The sequence below is a fragment of the Stenella coeruleoalba genome (genome assembly GCF_951394435.1).
Source record: "Stenella coeruleoalba genome assembly, chromosome: 2".
In the NCBI taxonomy this organism is placed as follows: Eukaryota; Metazoa; Chordata; class Mammalia; order Artiodactyla; family Delphinidae; genus Stenella; species Stenella coeruleoalba.
The window spans coordinates 39,863,251-39,889,107 of NC_137147.1; the positions used below are offsets into that span (position 1 = coordinate 39,863,251).

Sequence of the window (25,857 nt, forward strand, 5' to 3'; positions counted from 1 at the left end):
ATGATACTATACATAGAGAATCCTAAAGATGCTACCAGAAAACTACTAGAGCTCATCAATGATTTTGGTAAAGTAGCAGGATACAAAATTAATGCACAGAACTCTCTGGCATTCCTATACACAAATGATGAAAAATCTGAAAGTGAAATTAAGAAAACACTCCCATTTACCATTACAACAAAAAGAATAAAATATCTAGGAATAAACCTACCTAAGGAGACAAAAGACCGGTGCACAGAAAATTATAAGACAGTGATGAAAGAAATTAAAGATGATACAAATAGATGGAGAGATATACCATGTTCTTGGATTGGAAGAAGCAACATTGTGAAAATGACTCTACTACCCAAAGCAATCTATGGATTCAATGCAATCCCTATCAAACTACCACTGGCATTTTTCACAGAACTAGAACAAAAAATTTCACAATTTGTATGGAAACACAAAAGACCCCAAATAGCCAAAGCAATTCTAAGAAAGAAAAACGGAGCTGGAGGAATCAGGCTCCCTGACTTCAGACTACACTACAAAGCTCCAGTAATCAAGACAGTATAGTACTGGCACAAAAACAGAAATATAGATCAATGGAACAGTATAGAAAGCCCAGAGATAAACCTGTGCACATATGGTCACCTTATCTTTGATAAAGGAGGCAGGAATATACAGTGGAGAAAGGACAGCCTCTTCAATAAGTGGTGCTGGGAAAACTGGACAGGTACATGTAAAAGTTTGAGATTAGAACACTCCGTAACACCATACACCAAAATAAGCTCAAAATGGATTAAAGACCTAAATGTAATGCTAGAAACTATCAACCTCTTAGAGGAAAACATAGGCAGAACACTCTATGACATAAATCACAGCAAGATCCTTTTTGACCCACCTCCTAGAGAAATGGAAATAAAAACAAAAATAAACAAATGCGACCTAAAGAAACTTAAACTTAAAAGCTTTTGCACAGCAAAGGAAATCATAAACAAGACCAAAAGACAACCCTCAGAATGGGAGAAAATATTTGCAAATGAAGCAACTTACAAAGGATTAATCTCCAAAATTTACAAGCAGCTCATGCAGCTCAGTAACAAAAAAATAAACAATCCAATCCAAAAATGGGCAGAAGACCTAAACAGACATTTCTCCAAAGAAGATATACAGATTGCCAACAAACACATGAAAGAATGGTCAACATCATTAATCATTAGAGAAATGCAAATCAAAACTACAATGAGATATCATCTCACACCTGTCAGAATGGCCATCATCAAAAAATCTAGAAACAATAAACGCTGGAGAGGGTGTGGAGAAAAGGGAACACTCTTGCACTGCTGCTGGGAATGTGAATTGGTACAGCCACTATGGAGAACAGTATGGAGGTTCCTTAAAAAACTACAAATAGAACTACCATATGACCCAGCAATCCCACTACTGGGCATATACCCTGAGAAAACTATAATTCAAAAAGTGTCATGTACCAAAATGTTCATTGCAGCTCTATTTACAATAGCCAGGAGATGGAAGCAACCTAAGTGTCCATCATGGGATGAATGGATAAAGAAGATGTGGCACATACATACAATGGAATATTACTCAGCCATAAAAAGAAACGAAATTGAGTTATTTGTAGTGAGGTGGATGGACCTATAGTCTGTCATACAGAGTGAAGTAAGTCAGAAAGAGAAAGACAAATACCATATGCTAACACATATATATGGAATCTAAGAAAGAAAAAAATGTCATGAAGAACCTAGGGGTAAGATGGGAATAAAGATACAGACCTACTAGAGAATGGACTTGAGGATATGGGGAGGGGGAAGGATAAGCTGTTACAAAGTGAGAGAGTGGCATGGACATATATACACTACCAAACGTAAAAGAGATAACTAGTGGGAAGCAGCTGCATAGCACAGGGAGATCAGCTTGGTGCTTTGTGACCACCTAGAGGGGTGGGATAGGGAGGGTCGGAAGGAGGGAGATGCAAGAGGGAAGAGATATGGGAACATATTTATATGTATAACTGATTCACTTTGTTATAAAGCAGAAACTAACACACCATTGTAAAGCAATTATACTCCAATACAGATGTTAAAAAAAGAAAAAAAAAAAACACCATGACTGATGGACATAGAGTATTTGTTAATGCCAAAAGAAAAGCCTTATGAAAGCAGTTCCGCAATTCATACACTTTTATTTATTGCAACTTAAAAGAACTTATTCAATAAATGACTGAACTGCATAATAAAGTTTCAAATTGAAAATACTCATACACATATAAGGGGGGCAGAGATGGCAGTAGTAGATCTGAGAAGGTGTTCTCGAGGAGATGATCACCCTACGAGAAAGATGACCAGCATGAACACCTGTCTACTGCCCCATAACACAAGGTCTGGATCCTTTAAACACCTTTCAGGTGCTTCCCCTAATCGAACCCAGAAAATTATGTCACATGTTGTAGAGAAAGGCAGGGAAGAATGCTGGTTTCCTCCTCCCATTCTGTCCTTGGATATTCCCCTGTAGGATTGGGTCTACATATCCTGACCTTTTGAAATTTTCCATTTCAACCATCCTACCTAATAATAATGTATGTCCGCTGGAAATTTGAGATTTGAGACAGCCAATCCAATGTACATAGATATAATCACAATGGGCTACTTCATCAAATGAACCAGCATAGCGCTTCCCTGGTGGCACAGTGGTTGAGAGTCCGCCTGCCGATGCAGGGGACACGGGTTCATGCCCCGGTCCGCAAAGATCCCAAATGCCATGGAGCGGTTAGGCCCGTGAGCCATGGCCGCTGAGCCTGCGCGTCCGGAGCCTGTGCTCCGCAACGGGAGAGGCCACAACAGTGAGAGGCCCGCGTACCGCAAAAAAAAAAAAAAAAAAAGAATCAGCATAACATTTTACTCACCTGTCTGAATACACAAACTAAGCAGGAGATGAACTGAGTAAGAAGCCAGGAGAGCGACTATCAGCAGCAAGAAACTAAAATATAAAACAGCACATGGTCAAATCCCCCCAAATTTCTTTTTTATGGTATCTCATTAAAAAATCAATTTTTTTTTCACATTGAAATGCTCACAGGGACTGTCTTTAAGTAGTTGGATTATGGCCATTAAAGAAAGTAAGAAGATACTTTCTATATTTACCAAATTTTATTTAAACGAATATGTACTGCTTTTAAAACAAAACTCAGAAAAAAACCAAAGTTTATTTAAAACGACAGAAGAATTTCCTTCTTTAGCGCTCTTGTCTGCTGACTGCTGGTTTAGCCATTCAGTTATCTTGTAATACATCCCTTTTATAACTATTTTTCCTATTGTTAAGTCTAGAGAGAAGTTTCAGTTGTGAAATCTCATTGTCTTCTGTTTTCTTTCCTCTATCCCTCCCCTTCCAAAGATGTGTACCTCCCTATAATTTTGAATTAACACTGCATTTCCTACTATCTATTAAACACACACTCACCAAACCAAACCAAAAAAATACAGTTAACACACTTCTAATGACACAATTTGAAAAATGTGCAATGTAATAATTGGAGTCCTCTAGCCAGAAGTATGAAAAGAAACAGCATGAATAATCCCCTACTTATTCTCAGGACCGTACTGGCAGGACAAACTTCTAGAGAGCTGTCCCCAGTGGAGTGCTCCCGAAGTTGAAGAAATTCTGTCTTTGTAGTCCACTTAATACTTGTTAATCAGTAGCAAAACTGAGAGATGAAAGTACACTTGTCAACTGATGTCAGAGACCTCACAAAGTAACAGTTTGGCATCACCAAATGGAAACTGTGATATGATTCAGCAAGCACCCATTCAGTGGTATATATCTGCGTTTAAGACGCTGGAGTATAAAATGTGATTTTTCAAAGGGAACTAAGAAATAAGTCCCATGATTATGTCTTGCCTAAGATGTCACACATAGCTTTGAAGTTTTAAAACTATGGAAGTCCATGAATACATGCCATAATAAAAGCAAGTTGGTTTGCTAATCAAGAATTTCAAAATAAAGGCAAAAATGAACCTAAATGAGACTGTGTATTTTATTTTTATTATTTTTTTGAGACTATGTATTTTAAATTTCCTAGAAAAATAGGTCTGCTTCTACTGACAAAACAAACATTCATTCATTCTATTAAGCATGGTGCTAGATGCTAAGGATAAGGTCTAGTCCTAAAGGATTTCGGGGTTTAGTGGGGAAACTCACTTGCAAACAAATCATTATATTATAACAAAAGAATAAATATACAAAGTACTATGGAAGCACAGAAAAGACAGGAATGTCTTCTATCTTGGGCAAACTGGCATACGAGCTGAGTCTCAAAAGATGAGAAGGAATGAGCACAGAATACATGTCTAGCCTCAGAAAGTGAAACAAGACTACTTAAGTAGGAAGAGAGAAGGAGATGGAGAGAAATGAAAGAATCATGTGCTTTATTTACACTCACAAAATCGCTCTTTATAAGTAATCTGCATGGCTGATAAACTGATTTACTTTGGCCAACTTGACACAACAAACAAGCCACTTCTTAAGGTTATAAACAAGTGTGGATCAAGTTTCCATTTTTTAAAATTAGCCACACTTTGGATGAAAAATACAAATTATGTAGCATCCCTCCAAGCTACAGGCTAGCAACAATACAAGACTAAGAGGAAAATGCTAAAACCCCAGAAATAACTAGAAATTGTATAATACCACCTTCTGCTGTCTACCTCTTTGCTTCTCAGTGTACTATAAAAATGAAAAAAAAAATAAGTAAAATAAGAAAAAAACTCACCTAAATCCAAGGATACCAGTATGAGCCATAACATAAGCTAAGCCAAGGATACCACTTCCTATGATGGCATTCATCAAATTAAACACTGAGAAACCAAATGAAACACCTGGGGATCCCTGTCTGTGAAGTTCCTGTAAGCACACAAATTTAATAAAGTGTTTGAATGGTGAAGTTCAAATTTCCTTCAGAAATGACTGACACGTTATGGAGAAAGTCTCTTACAAACCACAGGCATCATGTAACATACTAGCTGCTCAACCAGCACTGGTTTCCTTTCCTTCCCTTCTCACCGCTCACTAGTGCAGCTCCAGGAACCTAGTTTCCTGGGAAAATCATTGCCACCTGCACAGAGACCCGGTAGGCTTCAGGAAGAGCCATGACTAACCAACCTTGTGACTGCAAAAGATGAAGATAGGGTAAGACGGGGTGGGGACAGAGAGCAGGCAGATGGCCTCAAGCTCACGTGATTACTGAATCCCTGAGTCAGCTTGGAGCTGCTGCAGACAACTGTTGCTCCCCAATTAGTAGGACTGCAAAACTAATCTCTATTTATACACTCAATGCATTAAGTCTACCCAACTGGAAGGATGGTCAGGAATGCCATGCAATGACGATATAATAAATAGAAGCAATTCACATTGCTCTGGCGAGGATACACCCCAGAAAACACTCTCCCCTAAAATAGCATTCGGGAACAAAGTCCTAGAAACTGTTATTGCCCTGGGACTTGAGTTAAAGAGCCGAAGTGCCCACTGCACAGGCTTTAGGGCCAGGGAAGTGCTACATACTTATTACCAGGCCACCTCCGCTCCTTCACGGTTCTTTGTATTAAGATGTTTACAGGTCCCCAATGACTAAGCCGAGAAAAGAAAAATCTTGTGACTCTTGCAAAAAGCTCACAAGACTAGTGGAGGAAACGAGAAGCCGACAAAGATACTAACAAACAGCAGTGAGTTACATAACCGCGGGGCTGCTCCTCTGTGGGGTCCCCAGCCTCCACCCGCTGCTGCACCTCTTCCACCTGAGCCTGCACCTTTACTTCAGCTTCTCTTTCCAGGACACCTTAGGCTCCTATCACATTCATGAACTCCGCCAGATCTCCTCGGAATCTCGGCTGCTGCCTTTGGGCCCCAAGCCCTCCCCTCCACTTCTCCCCTCTCCCCTTGCCATCCCCTTTCTTTTCCGGGTTTTATTTGGCAGGCACTTCAGAGAAGTGCCGGGAAGCGTGTGGAGCGAACTTACGTTGCTAAGCAACGGGCTCAACTCTTCCGCCTCCGCCTCTTCGGGCTGCCTGGCAGAGACAAACCAGCCGGGCTCAGCGTCCACGATCCCCCAGGGCGCCTCCATGCTGCTCACTGGCCGACTACCCAGTCCATCTACAAGCTACTACCCCAGCCCTCCCGTCGGGTAGTCGCGCCAAAGGCGGAGCTATGTTCCCAGCCCTTCCGGGTTCCCGTACCTCACCAGGGCCGGGAAGAAAGGAGGAATCGACGTGATCTGATGACGCTCGCCCCTCGGCGGCGAACATTGATGGTGTCATCGAGGGCCCGCCCACCCGCCGGCGACCCATTTCCGAGCTGCAGCAGAGCATGAGGTGAGGGTCTGGTCTTGGAGCCAGCTGCTGGGCGACGCAGAGAAATGAGATGGTGACGTTGGTGAGATGGCGGCCGCCGTGCCCTTGATAGTTCGAAGAGGCTGAGGGTATGGTGGCGGTACGGGTCCGCTCGGGGCTGCTCTCCGCCTCGCGCTCTCTGGGCGCGGAAACGTCACGAGGTCACCCACCATCTGGTGTGGAGCCTAGGTCTGAGTACGGCGGAGTGAGGAGTGTTTCATCTTTTCAAAAGCTTTCCGATAGAGCCTTTAGCCACATTTTACATGCGGAAAGACGAGACTCACAATAAGTAATTTACCCAAGATCACACATCTGGTTAACTTCTAGACCCAGTTTGAACCCTGTGAACTTTGACAGTTGCTTTACAGGGTTCCCGGGCAGGGCCCTTTCTTCTGACAGTTACTTCTTCGGTATTCCAGAAGGCAAAATTAATAACTGATACTGCTACTGGGATGTGCATATAACACTTAGCAAAGTTCTCGTCCTCAAAATACTGAAACCTCTAGTTACAGGCAGGACTTGTGGCAGTAAAACATCGAAGACATTGAGATAGATTAAGAGCGCAGGCGCTGGATTTTAATCCTCGCTCAGCCACTTACCAGCAACGAGACTTCGGGTCAATTTACCTACTTCTGAGCTTTAGTTTACTCGTATACAAGATGAGAATGTGATACCACACACCTCCCAAGATTGACAATGTGCATAAAGCATTTAGTACAACATCTGACCCATTAAGCATCCATAAGAATATCCTTTTAAAAATTGACATTGGTAAAATCGTAAATATAGTGACCATTTCGTTTAGAGGTGATCCTTTAACTTAAACTTCAGCCTTCTAATTCCAAACATATTCTGTAGAAAATTGTGGGTGGGGAGGTTTATTGACTATAGGGAGGGTGATGGATCACTAAGCCCTAGTCCTGGCAGCAGGTGGAGTGAAGGTTCAAATCTTGCAGTCATCCTGTCCTAGAAAAGATAGTATACTTCTCACATACCACTAAAAGTTTTAATTATCAGCATTTAGCAGGCTATTTAAAACAGTAGTGAATTTAAATTTTTATCCTCAAGACCTATTGTGAACATGTTAAGTTAGTTTGTAACTTTATGGTATTTCTTTTAATTAATACTTTTTTTAGGATCTTATGGAGGCCATTTGGATTCTCAAGAAGACTTCTCAAAGTGGAAAGCTGTAGAATAACTGAAGCAGAATCCTTGAGTCCACTAGCTTGGGCATCACTGATACAGAAGCTTAGCAGAACACCTGGTATTTTCTTGTTGGATCAAAGAAAAATATTCTCAACCATGCCTGAAATAGAAACAAATCAGAGAGACTCTGAATTGTTTTCACCCCCCTCTGATGTTCGAGGAATGACAGAACTTGATAGAACAGCTTTTAAAAAGACAATCACCATCCCGGTGCTTAAAGTGAGGAAAGAAATAGTCAATAAATTGATGCGATCTCTTAAAAGGGCAGCACTGCAGCGCCCAGGCATAAAACGTGTGATTGAAGATCCAGAAGATGAAGAAAGTAGACTAATTATGTTGGATCCCTATAAAATGTTTACTGATGATTCCTTTGAGAAGGGAGAACTCAGTATTTTAAAGCAGCTGAATGTCAGTCCACAGATATCTAAACATAACTTGGAACTAACTTATGAAAACTTTAAGTCAGAAGAAATCTTGAAAGCTGTGCTTCCTGAAGGTCAAGATGTGACTTCAGGGTTTAGCAGAGTTGGACATATTGCCCACCTGAACCTTCGAGATCATCAACTGCCTTACAAGCATTTAATTGGTAGGTGTGTCTTAGTAATATTCACATATTAGAAAGCAATTAGCAAGTTCTAATTTTTGTTAAAAAAATTTTTTTTTAATGCCGAATTACAGAATCAGGACATTTTATCATTTTAATTTTAAGCTGGATCTTAAGCTACATATTCTTTCTTTTGAGGGCCATATTGGAATACTCTTCCCAGAGTCATAGCAATCTCTAAATATCAATTCAAGCTTTTGTGTACACAACACGTAAGCGTAAACTTGAATCACTTGCTTTTGTAGAACTCTTTGGCAGTTATTATTTTGGTACACAGGACTTGTTAGTCCTTCAGGACTATGTTGAATGCTAGGTTTCATGAGTGTTTCATAGTCAGAAGGGCAAGACACTGTTTAGTCATGCTTTCATTGATTCAGTTAACTGAGCCTCTTCTGTATGTCAGGCACCATACTTTTTTAGTGTTCCTAGCCTTTTAGAAACACTGCTGTGTATCTCTTACCTCTGTAGCCCAAAGTTGAAGCGTGGGTCTTTTATGCTTTGGGATAAGAAAGAACTAGAAGACTAATCAAAATCGCACTTGTTCTTATATAAATATTTAATGTCCATGCATTCTCCAGATTAATTTTTTTTAATGTAGAGTAATTGTCAGAACTTCTGAGAATGATTTTCAGCTTTAAAATGTAGTGCTCAGTGTTTTGCATGGGTAGGATTTCAGAGCTATGCTATTATGCATTTCCTTTGTTTTTATTGATGAAAGGAGCTGATAATGCATAGTGATAACATAATAAATACTTAAGCAGATCCTTATAATTATGACTAGGTGCAAATGTCAAGTATAGGCTTTCCTATGAGTCATTGCCTATCCTAACTCAACATTCCTTTTAGCACTCTTATTTTATAAACTCTCTTTCATAAAGGGGCACTCATAGATTAAAAATGAAATATTTTCATACAGTGGTAATTCTAAAGCTATTACTATAGACCTTCAGAATATTTTTTTTATTTCATTCATTTCAAACTAACTTCTGTACCTTAAAAATTGAGTTTTGATACCTGAAGCAGAACAAGATAAGAACAACTATTGACAAGAGTTTATTGACATTATCATATTCAAAATCAGGTATTTAACTATCAGAGAGAAATTGGACAAATTCTGGTTGTATTTAAGCATATTTGTATTATGGAGTACTTTATACTAACTTACAGATCAAGTTATCTTTCCTTATACAATGAGATAGTGTACAGATTCTTTTTTTTTTTAATTTAATTTTATTTTTTTATATAGCAGGTTCTTATTAGTCATCCATTTTATACACATCAGTGTATACATGTCAATCCCAATCTCCCAAATGATACCACCACCACCACCACCACCCCCTGCCACTTTCCCCCCTTGGTGTCCATACGTTTGTTCTCTACATCTGTGTCTCACTTTCTGCCCTGCAAAACGGTTCATCTGTACCATTTTTCTAGGTTCCACATATATGCATTAATATACGATATTTGTTTTTCTCTTTCTGACTTACTTCACTATGTATGACAGTCTCTAGGTCCATCGACGTCTCTACAAATGACCCAATTTCGTTCCTTTTCATGACTGAGTAATATTCCATTGTATATATGTACCACACCTTCTTTATCCATTTGTCTGTCGATGGGCATATAGGTTGCTTCCATGACCTGGCTACTGTAAATAGTGCTGCAATGAACATTGGGGTGCATGTGTCTTTTTGAATTGTGGTTTCCTCTGGGTATATGCCCAGTAGTGGGATTGCTGGGTTATGGTAACTCTATTTTCAGTTTTATAAGGAACCTCCATACTGTTCTCCATAGTGGCTGTATCAATTTACATTCCCACCAACAGTGCAAGAGGCTTCCCATTTCTCCACACCCTCTCCAGCATTTGTTGTTTGTAGATTTTATGATGATGCCCATTCTAACTGGTGTGAGGTGATACCTCATTGTACTTTTGATTTGCATTTCTCTAATGGTTAGTGATGTTGAGCAGCTATTCATGTGCTTCTTGGCCATCTGTATGTCTTCTTTGGAGAAATGTCTATTTAGGTCTTCTGCCCATTTTTTGATTGGGTTGTTTGTTTTTTTAATATTGAGCTGCATGAGCTGTTTATATATTTTGGAGATTAATCCTTTGTCCGTTGATTCATTTGCAAATATTTTTTCCCATTCTGAGGGTTGTCTTTTCGTCTCGTTTATGGTTTCCTTTGCTGTGCAAAAGCTTTTAAATTTCATTAGGTCCCATTTGTTTATTTCTGTTTTTATTTCCATTACTCTAGGAGATGGATCAAAAAAGATCTTGCTGTGATTTATGTCAAAGAGTGTTCTTCCTATGTTTTCCTCTAAGAGTTTTATAGTGTCCGGTCTTACATTTAGGTCTCTAATCCATTTTGAGTTTATTTTTGTGTATGGTGTTAGGGAGTGTTCTAATTTCAATCTTCTACATGTAGCTGTCCAGTTTTCCCAGCACCACTTATTGAAGAGACTGTATTTTCTCCATTGTATATCCTTGCCTCCCTTGTCATAGATTAGTCGACCATCGGTGCACAGGTTTATCTCTGGGCTTTCTATCTTGTTCCATTGATCTATATTTCTGTTTTTGTGCCATTACCATATTGTCTTGATTACTGTAGCTTTGTAGTATAGTCTGAAGTCAGGGAGTCTGATTCCTCCAGCTCCTCTTTTTTCCCTCAAGACTGCTTTGGCTATTTGGGGTCTTTTCTGTCTCCATACAAATTTTAAGATTTTTTGTTCTAGTTCTGTAAAAAATGCCATTGGTAATTTGATAGGGATTGCATTGAATCTGTAGATTGCTTTGGGTAGTAGAGTCATTTTCACAATATTGATTCTTCCAACCCAAGAACATGGTATATCTCTCCATCTGTTGATATTATCTTTAATTTCTTTCATCAGTGTCTTATAGTTTTCTACATACAGGTCTTTTGTCTCCCTAGGTAGGTTTATTCCCAAGTATTTTATTATTTTTGTTGCAATGGTAAATGGGAGTGTTTCCTTAATTTCTCTTTCAGATTTTTCATCATTAGTATATAGGAATGTAAGAGATTTCTGTGCATTAATTTTGTATCCTGCAACTTTACCAAATTCATTGATTAGCTCTAGTAATTTTCTGGTGGCATCTTTAGGATTCTCTGTGTATAGTATCATGTCATCTGCCAACAGTGACAGTTTTACTTCTTCTTTTCCAATTTGTATTCCTTTTATTTCTTTTTCTTCTCTGATTGCTGTGGCTAGGACTTCCAAAACTATGTTGAATAATAGTGGTGAGAGTGGACATCCTTGTCTTGTTCCTGATCTCAGAGGAAATGCTTTCAGTTTTTCACCATTGAGAATGATGTTTGCTGTGGGTTTGTCATATATGGCCTTTATTATGTTGAGGTAAGTTCCCTATATGCCCACTTTCTGAAGAGTTTATCATAAATGGGTGTTGAATTTTGTCAAAAGCTTTTCCTGCATCTATTGAGATGATCATATGGTTTTTATTCTTCAATTTGTTAATGTAGTGTATCACACTGATTGATTTGCGTATATTGAAGAATCCTTGCATCCCTGGGATAAATCCCACTTGATTGTGGTGTATGATCCTTTTAATGTGTTGTTGGATTCTGTTTGCTCGTATTTTGTTGAGGATTTTTGCATCTATATTCATCAGTGATGTTGGTCTGTAATTTTCTTTTTTTGTAGTATCTTTGTCTGGTTTTATTATCAGGGTGACGGTGACCTCATAGAATGAGTTTGGGAGTGTTCCTTCCTCTGTCATTTTTTGGAAGAGTTTGAGAAGGATGGGTGTTAGCTGTTCTCTAAATGTTTGATAGAATTCACCTGTGAAGCCATCTGGTCCTGGGCTTTTGTTTGTTGGAAGATTTTTAATCACAGTTTCAATTTCATTACTTGTGATTGGTCTGTTCATATTTTCTATTTCTTCCTGGTTCAGTCTTGGAAAGTTATACCTTTCTAAGAATTTGTCCATTTCTTTGAGGTTGTCCATTTTATTGGCTAGAGTTGCTTGTAGTAGTCTCTTAGGATGCTTTGTATTTCTGCAGTGTCTGTTGTAACTTCTCCTTTTTCATTTCTAATTTTACTGATTTGAGTCCTCTCCCTCTTTTTCTTGATGAGTCTGGCTAATGGTTTATCAATTTTGTTTATCTTCTCAAAGGATCAGCTTTTAGTTTTATTCATCTTTGCTATTGTTTTCTTTGTTTCTATTTCATTTATTTCTGCTCTGATCGTTATGATTTCTTTCCTTCTGCTAACTTTGGGTTTTGTTTGTTCTTTCTCTAGTTCCTTTAGGTGTAAGGTTAGATTGTTTATTTGAGATTTTTCTAATTTCTTGAAGTAGGCTTGTATAGCTATAAAGTTCCCTCTTAGAACTGCTTTTGCTGCATCCCATAGGTTTTGGATCATCGTGTTTTCATTGTCATTTGTCTCTAGTTATTTTTTGATTTCCTCTTTGATTTCTTCAGTGATCTCTTGGTTATTTAGTAACGTATTGTTTAGCCTCCATGTGTTTGTGTTTTTTACGTTTTTTCCCTGTAATTCATTTCTAATCTCATAGCGTTGTGGTCAGCAAAGATACTTGATATGATTTCAATTTTCTTAAATTTACTAAGTCTTCATTTGTGAACCAAGATATGATCTATCCTGGAGAATGTTCCGTGCGCACTTGAGAAGAAAGTGTAATGTGCTGTTTTTGGATGGAATGTCCTATAAATATCAATTAAATCTATGTGGTCTATTGTGTCATTAAAGCTTATGTTTCCTGATTAATTTTCTGTTTGGAAGATCTGTCCATTGGTGTAAGTGAGGTGTTAAAGTCTCCCACTATTATTGTGTTACTGTCGATTTCCTCTTTTATAACTGTTAGCAGTTGCCTTATGTATTGAGGTGCTCCTATGTTGGGTGCATATATATTTATAATTATTATATCTTCTTCTTGGATTGATCCCTTGATCATTATATAGTGTCCTTCCTTGTCTCTTGTAACATTCTTTATTTTAAAGTCTATTATATCTGATATGAGTATTGCTACTACAGCTTTCTTTTGATTTCCATTTGCATGGAATATCTTTTTCCATCCTCTCACTTTCAGTCTGTATGTTTCCCTAGGTCTGACGTGGGTCTCTTTTAGATAGCATATATATGAGCCTTGTTTTTGTATCCATTTAGCAAGCCTGTGTCTTTTGTTTGGAGCATTTAATCCATTCAGCTTTAAGGTAATTATCGATATGTATGTTCCTATGACCATTTTCTTAATTGTTTTGGGTTTTTGTAGGTCCTTTTCTTCTCTTGTGTTTCCCACTTAGAGAAGTTCCTTTAGCATTTGTTGTAGAGCTGGTCTGGTGGTGCTGAATTCTCTTAGCTTTTACTTGTCTGTAAAGCTTTTGATTTCTCCATTGAATCTGAATGAGATTCTTGCCAGGTTGAGTAATCTTGGTTGTAGGTTCTTCCCTTTTGTCACTTTAAGTATATCATGCCACTCCCTTCTGGCTTGTAGAGTTTCTGTTGAGAAATCAGCTGTTAACCTTATGGGAGTTCCCTTGTATGTTATTTGTCATTTTTCCCTTGCTGCTCTCAATAATTTTTGTCTTTAATTTTTGCCAATTTGATTACTGTGTGTCTCGGTGTGTTTCTCCTTGAATTTATCCTGTATGGGACTCTCTGCACTTCCTGGACTTGGGTGGCTATTTCCTTTCCCATGTTAGGGAAGTTTTCAACTGTAATCTCTTCAGATATTTTCTCGGGTCCTTTCTCTCTCTCTTCTCCTTCTGGGACCCCTATAATGCAAATGTTGTTGCGTTTAATGTTGTCCCAGAGGTCTCTTAGGCTGTCTTCATTTCTTTTCATTCTTTTTTCTTTATTCTATTCCGCAGCAGTGAATTCCACCATTCTGTCTTCCAGGTGACTTATCCATTCTTCTGCCTCATTTATTCTGCTATTGATTCCTTCTAGTGTAGTTTTTGTTTCAGTTATTGTATTGTTTATTTCTGTTTGTTCTTTAATTCATCTAGGTCTTTGTTAAACATGTCTTGCTTCTTCTCGATCTTTGCCTCCATTCTTTTTCTGAGGTCCTGGATCATCTTCACTATCATTATTCTGAATTCTTTTTCTGGAAGGTTGTCTATCTCCACTTCATTTAGTTGTTTTTCTGGGATTTTATCTTGTTCCTTCATCTTATACATTGCTCTCTGCCTTTTCATCTTGTCTTTCTTTCTGTGAATGTGGTTTTTGTTCCACAGGCTGCAGGATTGTAGTTCTTGCTTCTGCTGTTTGCTCTCTGGTGGATGAGGCTATCTAAGAGGCTTGTGCAAGTTTCCTGATGGGAGGGACTGGTGGTGGGTAGAGCTGGCTGTTGCTCTGGTGGGCAGAGCTCAGTAAAACTTTAATCCACTTGACTGCTGATGGGTGAGGCTGGTTTCCCTCCCTGTTGGTTGTTTGGCCTGAGGTGACCCAACACTGGAGCCTACCCGGGCTCTTTGGTGGGGCTAATGGCATACTTTGGGAGGGCTCATGCCAAGGAGTACTTCCGAGAACTTCTGCTGCCAGTGTCCTTGTCCCCACTGTGAGCCACAGCCCTCCCCGCTGCCTCTGCAGGAGACCCTCCAACACTAGCTGGTAGGTCTGGTTCAGTCTCCTATGGGGTCACTGCTCCTTCCCCTGGGTCCCGATGCACACACTACTTTGTGTGTGCCCTCCAAGAGTGGAGTCTCTCTTTCCCCCAGTCCTGTCGAAGTCCTGCAATGAAATCCCACTAGCCTTCAAAGTCTGATTCTCTAGGAATTCCTCCTCCTGTTGCCAGACCCCCAGGTGCGGAAGCCTGCCGTGGGGCTCAGAACCTTCACTCCAGTGGTTGGACTTCTGTGGTATAAGTGTTCTCTAGTTTGTGAGTCACCCACCCAGGAGTTATGGGATTTGATTTTATTGTGATTGCACCCCTGCTACCATCTCGTTGTGGCTTCTCCTTTGTCTTTGGATGTGGGGTATCATTTTTGGTGAGGTCTAGTGTCTTTCTGTCAATGATTGTTCAGCAGTTATTTGTGATTCCGGTGTTCTCACAAGAGGGAGTGAGAGCACGTCCTTCTATTCCGCCATCTTGAACCAATCAGTGTATAGATTCTTATAAATTTTTAAAGTGCTGACAAAAATGTAGACTTTGATTATAGGGCTTCAGTATACCATTGCTGGTGTACTTTACCCTTGTAGCTTTTTCTGCTCTGGCAAATGTTTGACATAAAGAACAATTTAAGTAAATGGACATTTTGTTTAGATAAAACTCTAAAGAATCTATGTTTCTTTTATTTGAAAACATTATTTTGCTGGTATGTGTTTCCAAAGTGGAAGTATCTGTTTCAAATACACAATCAAGCAAACATTTGGTTTGAGGCCAATGAGGACAGGCTGGTGTTTTCTGGGACCATTTGTTCCCAAAGTCCTTACATCTTTTCCTTCTGTTTTTTAACCAGTTCCCTATGGTCTACCTGTTTGCTTACTGCTGTATTGATACATTTGAGAAGACTAAGTAAAAGACACGAAAAAATATTAGGTAGAACAAAACTCCTCAAAAAATTTTTTTTATAAATGTACCCACACATTTTTTGTGTGTGTTTGCATTGGGAGCTGTCAGACATTAACTTTAGTAATCTGCTGAATTTTTAGAATTGCATGCCTCTTTACACATACTAGATGCAGGTTTTGTCTATAAACCAAAAGAAAATATAGTTCACATCAATTTCATACTTGCAGTTTTAGCTTTTATTTTGCAACCAAACGGCAATATTTATTATGAATTCTCTGATTTTAGGCCAAGTTATGATTGACAAAAATCCAGGAATCACCTCAGTGGTAAATAAAATTAATAACATTGATAATACCTACCGAAATTTCCAAATGGAAGTGCTATCTGGAGAGGAGAATATGATGACCAAGGTATGGAGTATTTTATTGTCTCCTAATATAGTGTATATCAAGATTAATGTTTGAAATCAGAATAGATAACAAAGATTAAGAATATATAATAAATACCCAGTATTGATGAATATGTGAGAATGTGAGCATTTACATATACTATTGATGGGAGTGCAAATTTGATACAGTCAGGAAGAGTATATGGTAATATATTGCAGTTTTGAATAGATACATCCTTTGACCTAGCATTCCATTTATAGGAAGTTATCTCAAGGATATAATTGGACAAAACTGTAATGATGTACGTACTAGGTTCTGCATCATTTTTTTTTTTCCTTTTTTGGTTGCGCCGCGTGGCATGTGGGATCTTAGTTCCCCGACCAGGGATCAAACCCCCACCCCCTGTAGTGGAAGCACGGAGTGTTAACCACTGGACCGCCAGGGAAGTCCCTGCATCATTTTTATAATAATAAATAAAACAAACAAAGAAATGGAAACAACCTAAATGTCATCAGTAGATAATTGATTACATTTTGGTATAACAATACAATGGAATACTCCATCATTAAAGATTATTTATATTTAGCTCCATACTTAAATTGTCCACTGACACGTTAAGTGACAAAAAATAAGTTGTAGAATAGTATATACAACATAGTTACATTTTAACTATGATAATTTTAAGTATGTAAATATGCATATACACCAGAACATTAACAGTGAGCATATTTTTATTTGGTATAGCTACTGGTGACCTTTGTTATCGTCTGTATACTTTTCTACTGAGCACATATTTCTTTTATAAGAAAAACAAAACAAATCTATTTCAAAGAAAAAATAATTTAAAATATGTAGGAACAGATTCCTGGTATAAACCACTTTCTTATTTTCCACCCCCCAAATCCTCTGGAGTGTTGGATATAATAAACCTTTTTTAGCCCCTTAGATAATTACATGTTAACATTATGTGAAATTTTGTACCCAAGCTAAGAAATAGGTTAAACTCTCTCCATAATTTTAATAACAAAAGCCATTCTTAAAGTGTTAGTCATATCTTTCAAACAGGACTTTATAAAACTCAGGAGAGAACTTATGCAAAATAATTTTAAGATTCTGGGCCAATATTTCTCCAGAATTTAATAGTGTCAGGATATTAAAATACCATTTAGTACACACTTATTTTAGGTCCTGAGCTAAATGCTTTAAATATAACAAATCCTAAGAGACCCACAAGATAATGGTTGTTGTTATTCATATTCTCTTTATGCAGATGAAATAACTAGGAATGACTGAGTGTTTGGAGCAAGCCTTCTGACTCGAGTCCATGCATGGTCTTTCCTTGTATACCAAACCTCCACTGCCTACTACTTGTGTATAATGTGTGAGGTCTGTTATGGCAAGCAAGATTTGAATATGAATCCTTTGGTAATAACAGTGCTTACCTCAGCCGACCTGAAGACCTACTAAACTTTAGGCATACCCTGATTGAACACTGTGCATGTTCTTTTCTTGGTACTGACCCTTAGGGTAACAGATAGTATCATTCTTCTCAGAAAGAACATCTAAAAGTTCTGAGAAACTTCTGTAATTTTATAAATGCCTTGTGATTGATTTCCTAAGTCAACTAAAGCTTGTTCTTAAGGACATGCTTTATACCTAATATTTATACTGTCAAATAAATGTAAAAACTCAGTATAATTTCTTTGCTCCAAACAGAATCACATTTAAGTTTAACTTTAGGAGCTCATGCAACATTTAAGTAGTATGTGTGTATATTGTGAGGTAAAAAGATTCCTAAAGTGAATCTGCTGAAAGTCATGCTTAACTAAGGGAGCGAGATATCAAAGACAGCATGATAAAACCAGAGGGATACTTAGAATCTAATTTTTTAAGCTAGAACTGTGATTCACACTAAAGAGCTTAAAAGGGGAGTAGAAAGGAGATTTCGGAAAAAGCATCCCAAGACATATATAAGCATTCCAAGTTATATACCTAGAAAGACTTTTAGTTGGCAGAATCATAAAGAAACGTTTCCAATACTGGAACCTTAATAATATGGCCAGAGCATCTGATGTGGTCAGGAAGAAAAAAATATGTACAAATTTGGAATTAAGGTCCATGAAGAGAGAATACAGAAGATATCTCTATCATATTTATAGAACTTAAGAACTTTCTGGCCTTGTGATTCTTCATCTATTAAAATAAGGGGCTTAAGATGATGGGTGAGGTCACATTCTACAACTGTAATTTTAGTTTTGTTTTCTATTTTCTATCATGTTTATGATAATCCCCAAAGAAATGCTGCAAAGTCTTAATTTTGTTCAAGACTTTGCTTCACTGTATGTATTTAGTTTATCCATGAAAACTCAGATTTGGGAAAGGAGAAAGTAGGGGAATAATTTGTTCTATACACTGGCTCTATTTATAGACATGAAACCTGCAAAGTCCAAGTAACTGTCTGAAAACACAGCAAAATACCTCCAAATTCAATGACACATGACACATCTATCATGACTCCCCCTGACAAACTGAAAACTAAGGAGGGAAGCTTGCTTGCTGTGTGGAAGTGCTGTCTGCAACTTAGCTACCCACCATGAAGATATGTGTAGTGTGTTGTTTCAAAGTATAGGTTTTTTTTTCTATCAGGTGACAGGAGAGAGTATAATTAAGCCAGTCAATTGGCCTATCTGAAAAATTCCTAGTGTGATTGGAGAACCACTTTATAGCCCTTTAGGATGAGATGGAGAACCACTTGGCTTTGAAGAGAGAACTTTTCTCATGAAAACTTCTAATGCAAGATATTAAGTGGCCTCAAGTATAGCGTAAACACCAGAATTCTAATTAAAATGCCTTTAAATGCACTGCTTTTTTTGCTCTTAATAATACTAAATTTAAATGTGTGTATGTCTGTGAGTGCATCCATCCAATATCAGTGACTACAACTTAAGACTAAGCAGTTTAACCAAAAGCATAATACCTTTTTCAGGTTCGAGAGAACAACTACACTTATGAATTTGATTTTTCAAAAGTCTATTGGAATCCTCGTCTCTCCACAGAACACAGCCGTATCACAGAACTTCTCAAACCTGGGGATGTCCTATTTGATGTTTTTGCTGGGGTTGGGCCCTTTGCCATTCCAGCAGCAAAGAAAAACTGCACTGTATTTGCTAATGATCTCAATCCTGAATCCCATAAATGGTTACTACACAATTGTAAATTAAATAAAGTGGACCAAAAGGTGAAAGTCTTTAACTTGGATGGGAAAGACTTCCTCCAAGGACCAGTCAGAGAAGAATTAATGCAGCAGCTGGGACCACCGTCAAAAGAAAGAAAACACTCTGTGCACATTGTCATGAACTTGCCAGCAAAGGCTATTGAGTTTCTCAGTGCTTTCAAATCACTCTTAGATGGACAGCCATGCGGCAGTGAGCTTTTTCCCATTGTGCACTGTTACAGCTTTTCCAAAGATGCTAATCCTGCTAAGGATGTTCAGCAACGAGCTGGAACTGTGTTAGGCATCTCCTTGGAGGCATGCAGTTCAGTTCACCTAGTAAGAAATGTGGCCCCTAACAAGGAAATGTTATGCATCACTTTTCGGATTCCTGCTGCTATACTTTACAAGAACCAGACCCTAAATGGAGGTGAGCAATTTCTGGGAAATTAAATGTAAGCTGTAATACTTTTCATATAACTTTCTGGGGCTACATATATATTTTATATTATTTTTTAAACTTGGAAATAGGTTAAACTCATTCTAGTTAGGTATTTCAGTTCAAGACCCCTTGCCATTCAATTGTGACTACTTTCTCACAATTTTACAAATTTTAGTATGATTTACTGTTCAGTCTAGTAGAAGTCTACTTCACTAAAATAATAAATCCACAGGAATGTTACTATTTCATGTGTAAGTTAATTAGATTAAAAATCTTTAAAATGCCTGTATTATTTGCTTTTTAAAAGTATTTTCAAATGTTAAGTATCTTACCTAATATAGGTTTTCTGGATTTGTTACAGACAATCATGAAGATCCACCTATTAAACGCCAGAGGACGGATAAAGACTCTTAGGAAGAAAAAACACAAACTGCTTCAATCACTTAATTGGAAATATTTTCTCCAGCTCCCCACTAGACCTTTATGTAGTGAAATATCATTTGTATGATTTCTATATTTTAGCATTCAGTTACTTTAGTATTGAACCCTTATATTTTGCCCTAGCTGTCTTATAAATTGGGGATTATCAAATTTAAGTCTACTAAATACATTTTTATGTTACAATTATAATTTTATCATCAAATGTATCTAATATTTTATTAGATAAATATATTTAAATATTGTCTTTCTCTTGGGAAAATAGTTTTTGAAGGTAGGATAATTGCGTGCTAACTAGGAAAGAACTAATCATTTTACAGTTATCCTTAGTTGAAGAGTGTAGCTAAGTCTTATATAAGTACTCCTACACTATTACTATGAAAGTACTAACAAATGAGATTATTTAGATCAGAGATAGGCAGACTCTGTCCAGCAGGCCAAATCTGGTCCACCACCTGTTGTTGTATGGCAAGTGACCCGAGAATGGTTCTTACATTTTTAAATGGTTGAAAAAGAATCAAAAGAATAATATTTTGTGACATGAGAATTATATGAAATTTGAATTTCAGTGTCCATAAATAAAGTTTTATTAGAACACACCATACTCATTTGTTTACATACTGGCTATGGCTGCCCTCATGGTATAACAGCAGAGTTGAGTAGTTGCAACACGGATGGGATATGATTCTCATCACTTCATACTGCTGCTCAGCACACTACAAATCACAGTGACACAGTTACAACTCAACAACATTTTGAGTGCCATGTGTATTGCCAAGCTATTACATTTTATTTTACTATTATCAGTATGTATCCCTCATTCCAAAATAAGAAAAGTGGCCATTCATGCTGTGCTTTTAAGGCACAGTAGAGTGTGAATTTTTTTGACATTGAATTAGATGACAAAGCATCCATACCTGAGCTAAAGTACAATATACTTTGACATTTCTCAAAGAAGTACTCATCACAGTATTTCCAACTCACAGGCAAGCAACTGTCAGAAAAATTAGGTATTTAAACTGGAAATTCATGGCAGAATTTCTTCACAAAATGAAAGTGAGGCTACAACCAAAGTAAGTCTCCAAGTGACTCTTTTGTTAAGCCAAGCAAGGAAAACCATTTACTGTCAGTGAGTTAATTGTGTTTGAAAGCAGCAGTCTAAGAAATGTGTCTGGAGAAAGCAAACTTGTCTAGGACTGTTGACCTTTTGGCAAGGACAGTTGCTCAGGGTTGAGAACATTGGGAGCACCGTCAGCAGTCAAAAAGGTAGTGAGTCCAAGTAGTTCTTTACTCTTGATGAGCTGATAGACATTACTAATACTGCTCAGTTCTTGTTTATTTGAGGCGTGAATTCTGACTTTGAAGTTACTGAAGAATTAGCCTCTATGAATACTCTGCACGCAACAACTACTGGTGAATACTTTCAAAGAAACTGAGAAAATTAATTCTGTAAAAACCTGAAGTAGAATCTGATGTGTTATAACTGATGATGGCTAAAAAGAAAAGTGTGAGGTAGAAAAAGCTCTAGTTGGAAAAATTTACAAAGCTTATGAAAATGCACCGTGTTTAAAACCTATAGTTATTCACTATATTATTCACCAGCAAGTACATTGCAACAAATATTTGAATCTGTCATGTGTTAGTGAACCAGTAATGTCAATGATAAACTTCATTTGCTTTCATGGACTTTAACCATCCTCGGAGTCCTTGAATTTTGTCAGAAATTGAAGCTGAATTTCTTCAGCTTAACCTAAGTTTTATTTGCTTAGCAATTGTAAGGTATGACTGCAATTTCTGGGGGTCATGGACAAGACTGAAATTTTTCTTAAGAAGAATCAACCTTAAACACTTCTAAAATACTGAGTGTCTTTGGAAATTAGTTTTTGCTAAAGACTTGATAATATTTCTCAAAGATATCAACCTACAGTTACAAGGCAAACATAACTTTAATGTGAAACATACTGCAGTAGTCTGAAATGACTACAACTGTACATTTCTCATGCTATCAAAAATTAAAACAAGAAACAAGATTTTCATTCTCATAAATTAGCAATGGATATATTTTCTGAGTTCAGCATTCTTGGAACCTTGGTGCAAATGCAAAGGAAATTTCCATATTTCAAAATCCATTTAACTACAATTGAACTTCCATCTGATCTTCAATTGGAAGTGATTAATGTGTTATTGTAATGACATGCTAAAAGGCAAATACCAAGGGATTAAGAATCTCATAGTTTTACAAATGCCTTCCAAGTGATGTATATGTTCAGTTAAAATCACATGTTCTAGAATTTGGCAGTATCTGTCTGAAAAGACTTTTTTAAAGATGAAATGTGTAAAATCTCATTACATATAACCATCAACATGTGATCAATTAAAATTCATTTTGATGATAGGAACACTTAGAACCCCAATCAAAGGAAATGTAATTCTCCAAAAAGCCCTACAAAAAATGTACTCAATTGTATTTTGAAGTCTGTTAATTTAAAAAATTGTGCCAATTTATTGTATCTCTTGTATCTACATAATGGCCTCAGTTTTGTCTCTTGGCCCACAAAGCCTAAAATATTTACTCTCTGGTCCTACAGAAAAAGTTTGAGGACCCCTAATCTAAGTCATTAATTACAAACTCAAATGCCTTCAGAAGCTAGGTAATATAAATAGATGATGGCAATAAATGGTAAGAAGTATAGGGAAGTAATGACTTGGAGCTTTTATTCCTTATCGAAAGACACTTAAAATGGTTTTGGAGTTCAACCCAACCTATCCTATGCAAAACCTTGAGGGCTAATTCAGCCAGGGATTGCTAGTTTGGGACTTCTAATTTTCTTCCTCTCCCTCCCCTCCAAGTGTATGTAGGGCAAGGGTCAGCAAACTTTCTGTAAAGGGCCATTTAATATTTTAGGCTTTCTAAGCTATAAGGTCTCTGCTGCCTCTCAACTGCCATAGTAGTCCAAAAGCAGCCATAGACAATACATAAACACATATTCCAAAAAAAAAAAAAAACTATGAACACTGAAATTTTAATTTCATATGCTTTTCACATGTTAAAAAGTATATTATTCTTTTGGCTTTATCCAACCTTAAAAGTATACAGACACCAACCTTAACTCATGGAGCATACAAAAAAAGGAAGCCCCTGGATTTCGCCAGAGGTCTACAGTTTGCCTTCTCCCGATCTAGGTGAAGATAATTAATTTGCAAGTAGGCATAAGAACTTTTTTCCTAGTACTACATTGATACATCCAGGTGCTAGGCTATAAATATTAAGTGTGGGTGCAAATGATGTTCTTATCCATATGTAAAGTGGTAAGATCCATTTAGTCACCCCTTAATTAGAAAAAATATGCAGTATATAATTGTAAAGAAAACAGAATTCCTGGGGCTTCCCTGGTGGCGCAGTGGTTGAGAGTCCGCCTGCCGATGCTGGGGACACGGGTTCGTGCCCCGGTCCGGGAAGATCCCACATGCCGCGGAGTGGCTGGGCCCGTGAGCCATGGCCGCTGAGCCTGTGTGTCTGGAGCCTGTGCTCCGCAACGGGAGAGGCCACAACAGTGAGAGGCCTGCATACCGCCAAAAGAAAACAGAATTCTTTAAATGCTTCTATTAACACACTTTAACCTCTCCTCCTTTTTCCCTCAGAGTGGATAAGTGAACATGTGATTATTTCATTATTTAAATTTGGCTCATCCTGAACTTTTTGATGTGATACCTAGTAACTGAACTCTTGGTTAATCCACTAGAAAATGACAGCTAGAGCACTCATTAGGTAGAATTTTTTAATTTTGTTAACTTTTTGACAAGTTTTCTGCCACGTTAATTAGATTTTGAAATGATTATTCCAAACCACCTGCTGACAGCCTAAAGGTAACTTCTGAGAAGCTTAACTCAAATATTTATTGAAAGAAATTAAGGAATACTAAATAATAATGCATCCTAATTACCAAGTAAATGTATTCAATCCATTAATGTCTGCATAAAAGGGAGTGCAGTTAGCAGTCAAATCATGTTCTACATAATGAATTCCTCAGGACTTCTCTCAAGGATATCAACACCATTATTTAGTTGATGTCACTTCTATCCCATATAAGAACTAGATACTTGATCTGTAAAATTTCCTGGAAGTCTTAAGAAGTTTGACTACTCAGATTTGGTTTTGCACAGCTGTTGTTTATAAGTTTGACAGCTATCTCTAGAACATGGACTCTGCAGTTTAACCACTTGGGTTCAAATCCAAACTCTTCTCCTTTTAAGATGTATTGACCTTTGGTAGGTTGCTGAACCTCTCCATGCCTTAGCATCTCCACCTGTTAAAATGGGGAAATAATATTAGCACTGTTAGAAGGATTAGACAATTCATAAAGCATGAAGCACAGTGCTTGGCATATAGGTTAATGCTCAGTAGTTGTTTCTGTGCTAGTGTTATAAAATATTAAAAGACTTATTAAATTCATGTAGATGAAAAGACTTGTACAGCCTTTTGTCTCAGAGAGGAAATCACTGGGAGGATTGGGGATAATTTCATCAATGTAGAATATTTGTTATTTAGTGAATTGTTGCCATTAGGTTATCTTTCACCATTCCCTTTGATCTAATAGGGTCAGTTAACTTCTAAACCCAGCCTATTGAACAAAGTATGGCCATAGTAAGGGCAAAATAATTACAAACATATCTAGGTGGTGGAATTTAACTGATTTGCCAAATCAGGTGCAGGCAATTTCCACAATAATTAAGGTAGGCTCAAAAAAAAGTTTTGAAAGCCTTTGAAATGTTTTGTTAATAATTAGTTCCTTCCATTTAAATACATCATACAAGGTACTGAGAATAAATAATAGTGTTTCTTTTTTAAAGACTGGATACCTTACTTTGGCAGCTGAGTACAGAAAATCTCTAACCACAAGTCCAACGTTCTCACTATTCTTTGAACAGATTTATGTATTGTACTTAAAATGCTAGTCCTCTATTGGGGAAAACTAATAGATATAAGAAATAGGATGCAGACTAGTAGAGTTATAGAATTAAGACTTGGATAAAAAACTTTTGTTCTAATTTTGGCTTTTACTAACTTGTGTATATGATCTTGGCCTACTCAATTATTCAATGCCTTGGTTTTCTCAATTATCAAAGATAGTTAGAAGTGTTATAAAGATGAAGATGTACTCCTGAAATTAATACCTACTTAGTCAAATAAGATGGAGCTGTTGCATATAGATATTCTACCCTAATATAACCCACAAATCTTGTTTCACATAACTTTCCACTCTAACAACCGTTGTAATGGAGATTTAATAAAAAATCCCTTAATTCCCTTGAGAAACGATGTCCCATACCCAGTTGTCTAGGTAACAGACTCATACAAGGTTGAGATGCTACAAATATATATCCTATCCACATCCAAACTCTTTAAGCAACATTCTGGGTATACTAAAAGCCTTTGAAGTTTCAACAGAAACTGTACCAGAGTGTGCAATTTACTCATAGGGAAATTTCATTTAAAATATATTCATTCCAGTCTCGAAGGTTTCATCATAAAATGAGCTCACATTGAGGTGAAAGGTGCCTTTTAAGTATTAAATTTTGTTAACTTACTTCTTTGAATTTGTCATGAAAGCAGGTTAGTACTCTGGTTTAGCCTAAGCGAGGCTCACAGCTGGGAACTATAACACATTGATCAAGGTTC

The 25,857-nt window shown here is 37.4% G+C and overlaps 2 protein-coding genes across 4 annotated transcripts in view; one reads left to right on the forward strand and one right to left on the reverse strand.

Annotated features, from left to right (window-relative positions):
- Nucleotides 1-6,458, reverse strand: part of SLC38A6 (solute carrier family 38 member 6) — a 75,326-nt gene extending 68,868 nt beyond the window's left edge. For both annotated transcript variants that reach the window (XM_079914278.1, XM_079914277.1), the window contains exons 1-3: nucleotides 6,011-6,458; nucleotides 4,769-4,899; nucleotides 2,906-2,979 (exon numbers count right to left, since the gene is read on the reverse strand). In XM_079914278.1, coding sequence (XP_079770404.1) covers nucleotides 2,906-2,979; nucleotides 4,769-4,899; nucleotides 6,011-6,115 — 310 coding nt within the window. In that variant the 5' untranslated portion in view covers nucleotides 6,116-6,458. The remainder of the gene's footprint in view (nucleotides 1-2,905; nucleotides 2,980-4,768; nucleotides 4,900-6,010) is intronic.
- Nucleotides 6,459-6,538: 80 nt separating this feature from the next.
- On the forward strand, nucleotides 6,539-24,884 carry TRMT5 (tRNA methyltransferase 5). Of its 2 annotated transcripts, XM_079914276.1 has the most exons (5): nucleotides 6,539-6,569; nucleotides 7,517-8,172; nucleotides 15,983-16,107; nucleotides 19,073-19,727; nucleotides 20,101-24,884. In XM_079914276.1, exons 2-5 carry the CDS (start codon nucleotides 7,683-7,685, stop codon nucleotides 20,151-20,153), a joined length of 1,323 nt encoding a protein of 440 aa, XP_079770402.1. In that variant the 5' UTR covers nucleotides 6,539-6,569; nucleotides 7,517-7,682; the 3' UTR covers nucleotides 20,154-24,884. The 2 variants fall into 2 exon arrangements, with proteins under 2 accessions (XP_079770402.1, XP_079770401.1); XM_079914275.1 differs by lacking the exon at nucleotides 6,539-6,569 and having other exon boundaries at nucleotides 7,293-8,172.
- Nucleotides 24,885-25,857: the final 973 nt, after the last annotated feature.

Excerpts from the sequence above, each read along its gene's own strand:
- TRMT5 (XM_079914275.1), top strand. The coding sequence starts at position 7,485 with ATGGTATTTCTTTTAATTAATACTTTTTTTAGGATCTTATGGAGGCCA. Across the intron at positions 16,108-19,072 it reads AGGAGAATATGATGACCAAG|GTTCGAGAGAACAACTACAC; the intron begins GTATGGAGTATT and ends TACCTTTTTCAG. Across the intron at positions 19,728-20,100 it reads GAACCAGACCCTAAATGGAG|ACAATCATGAAGATCCACCT; the intron begins GTGAGCAATTTC and ends GATTTGTTACAG.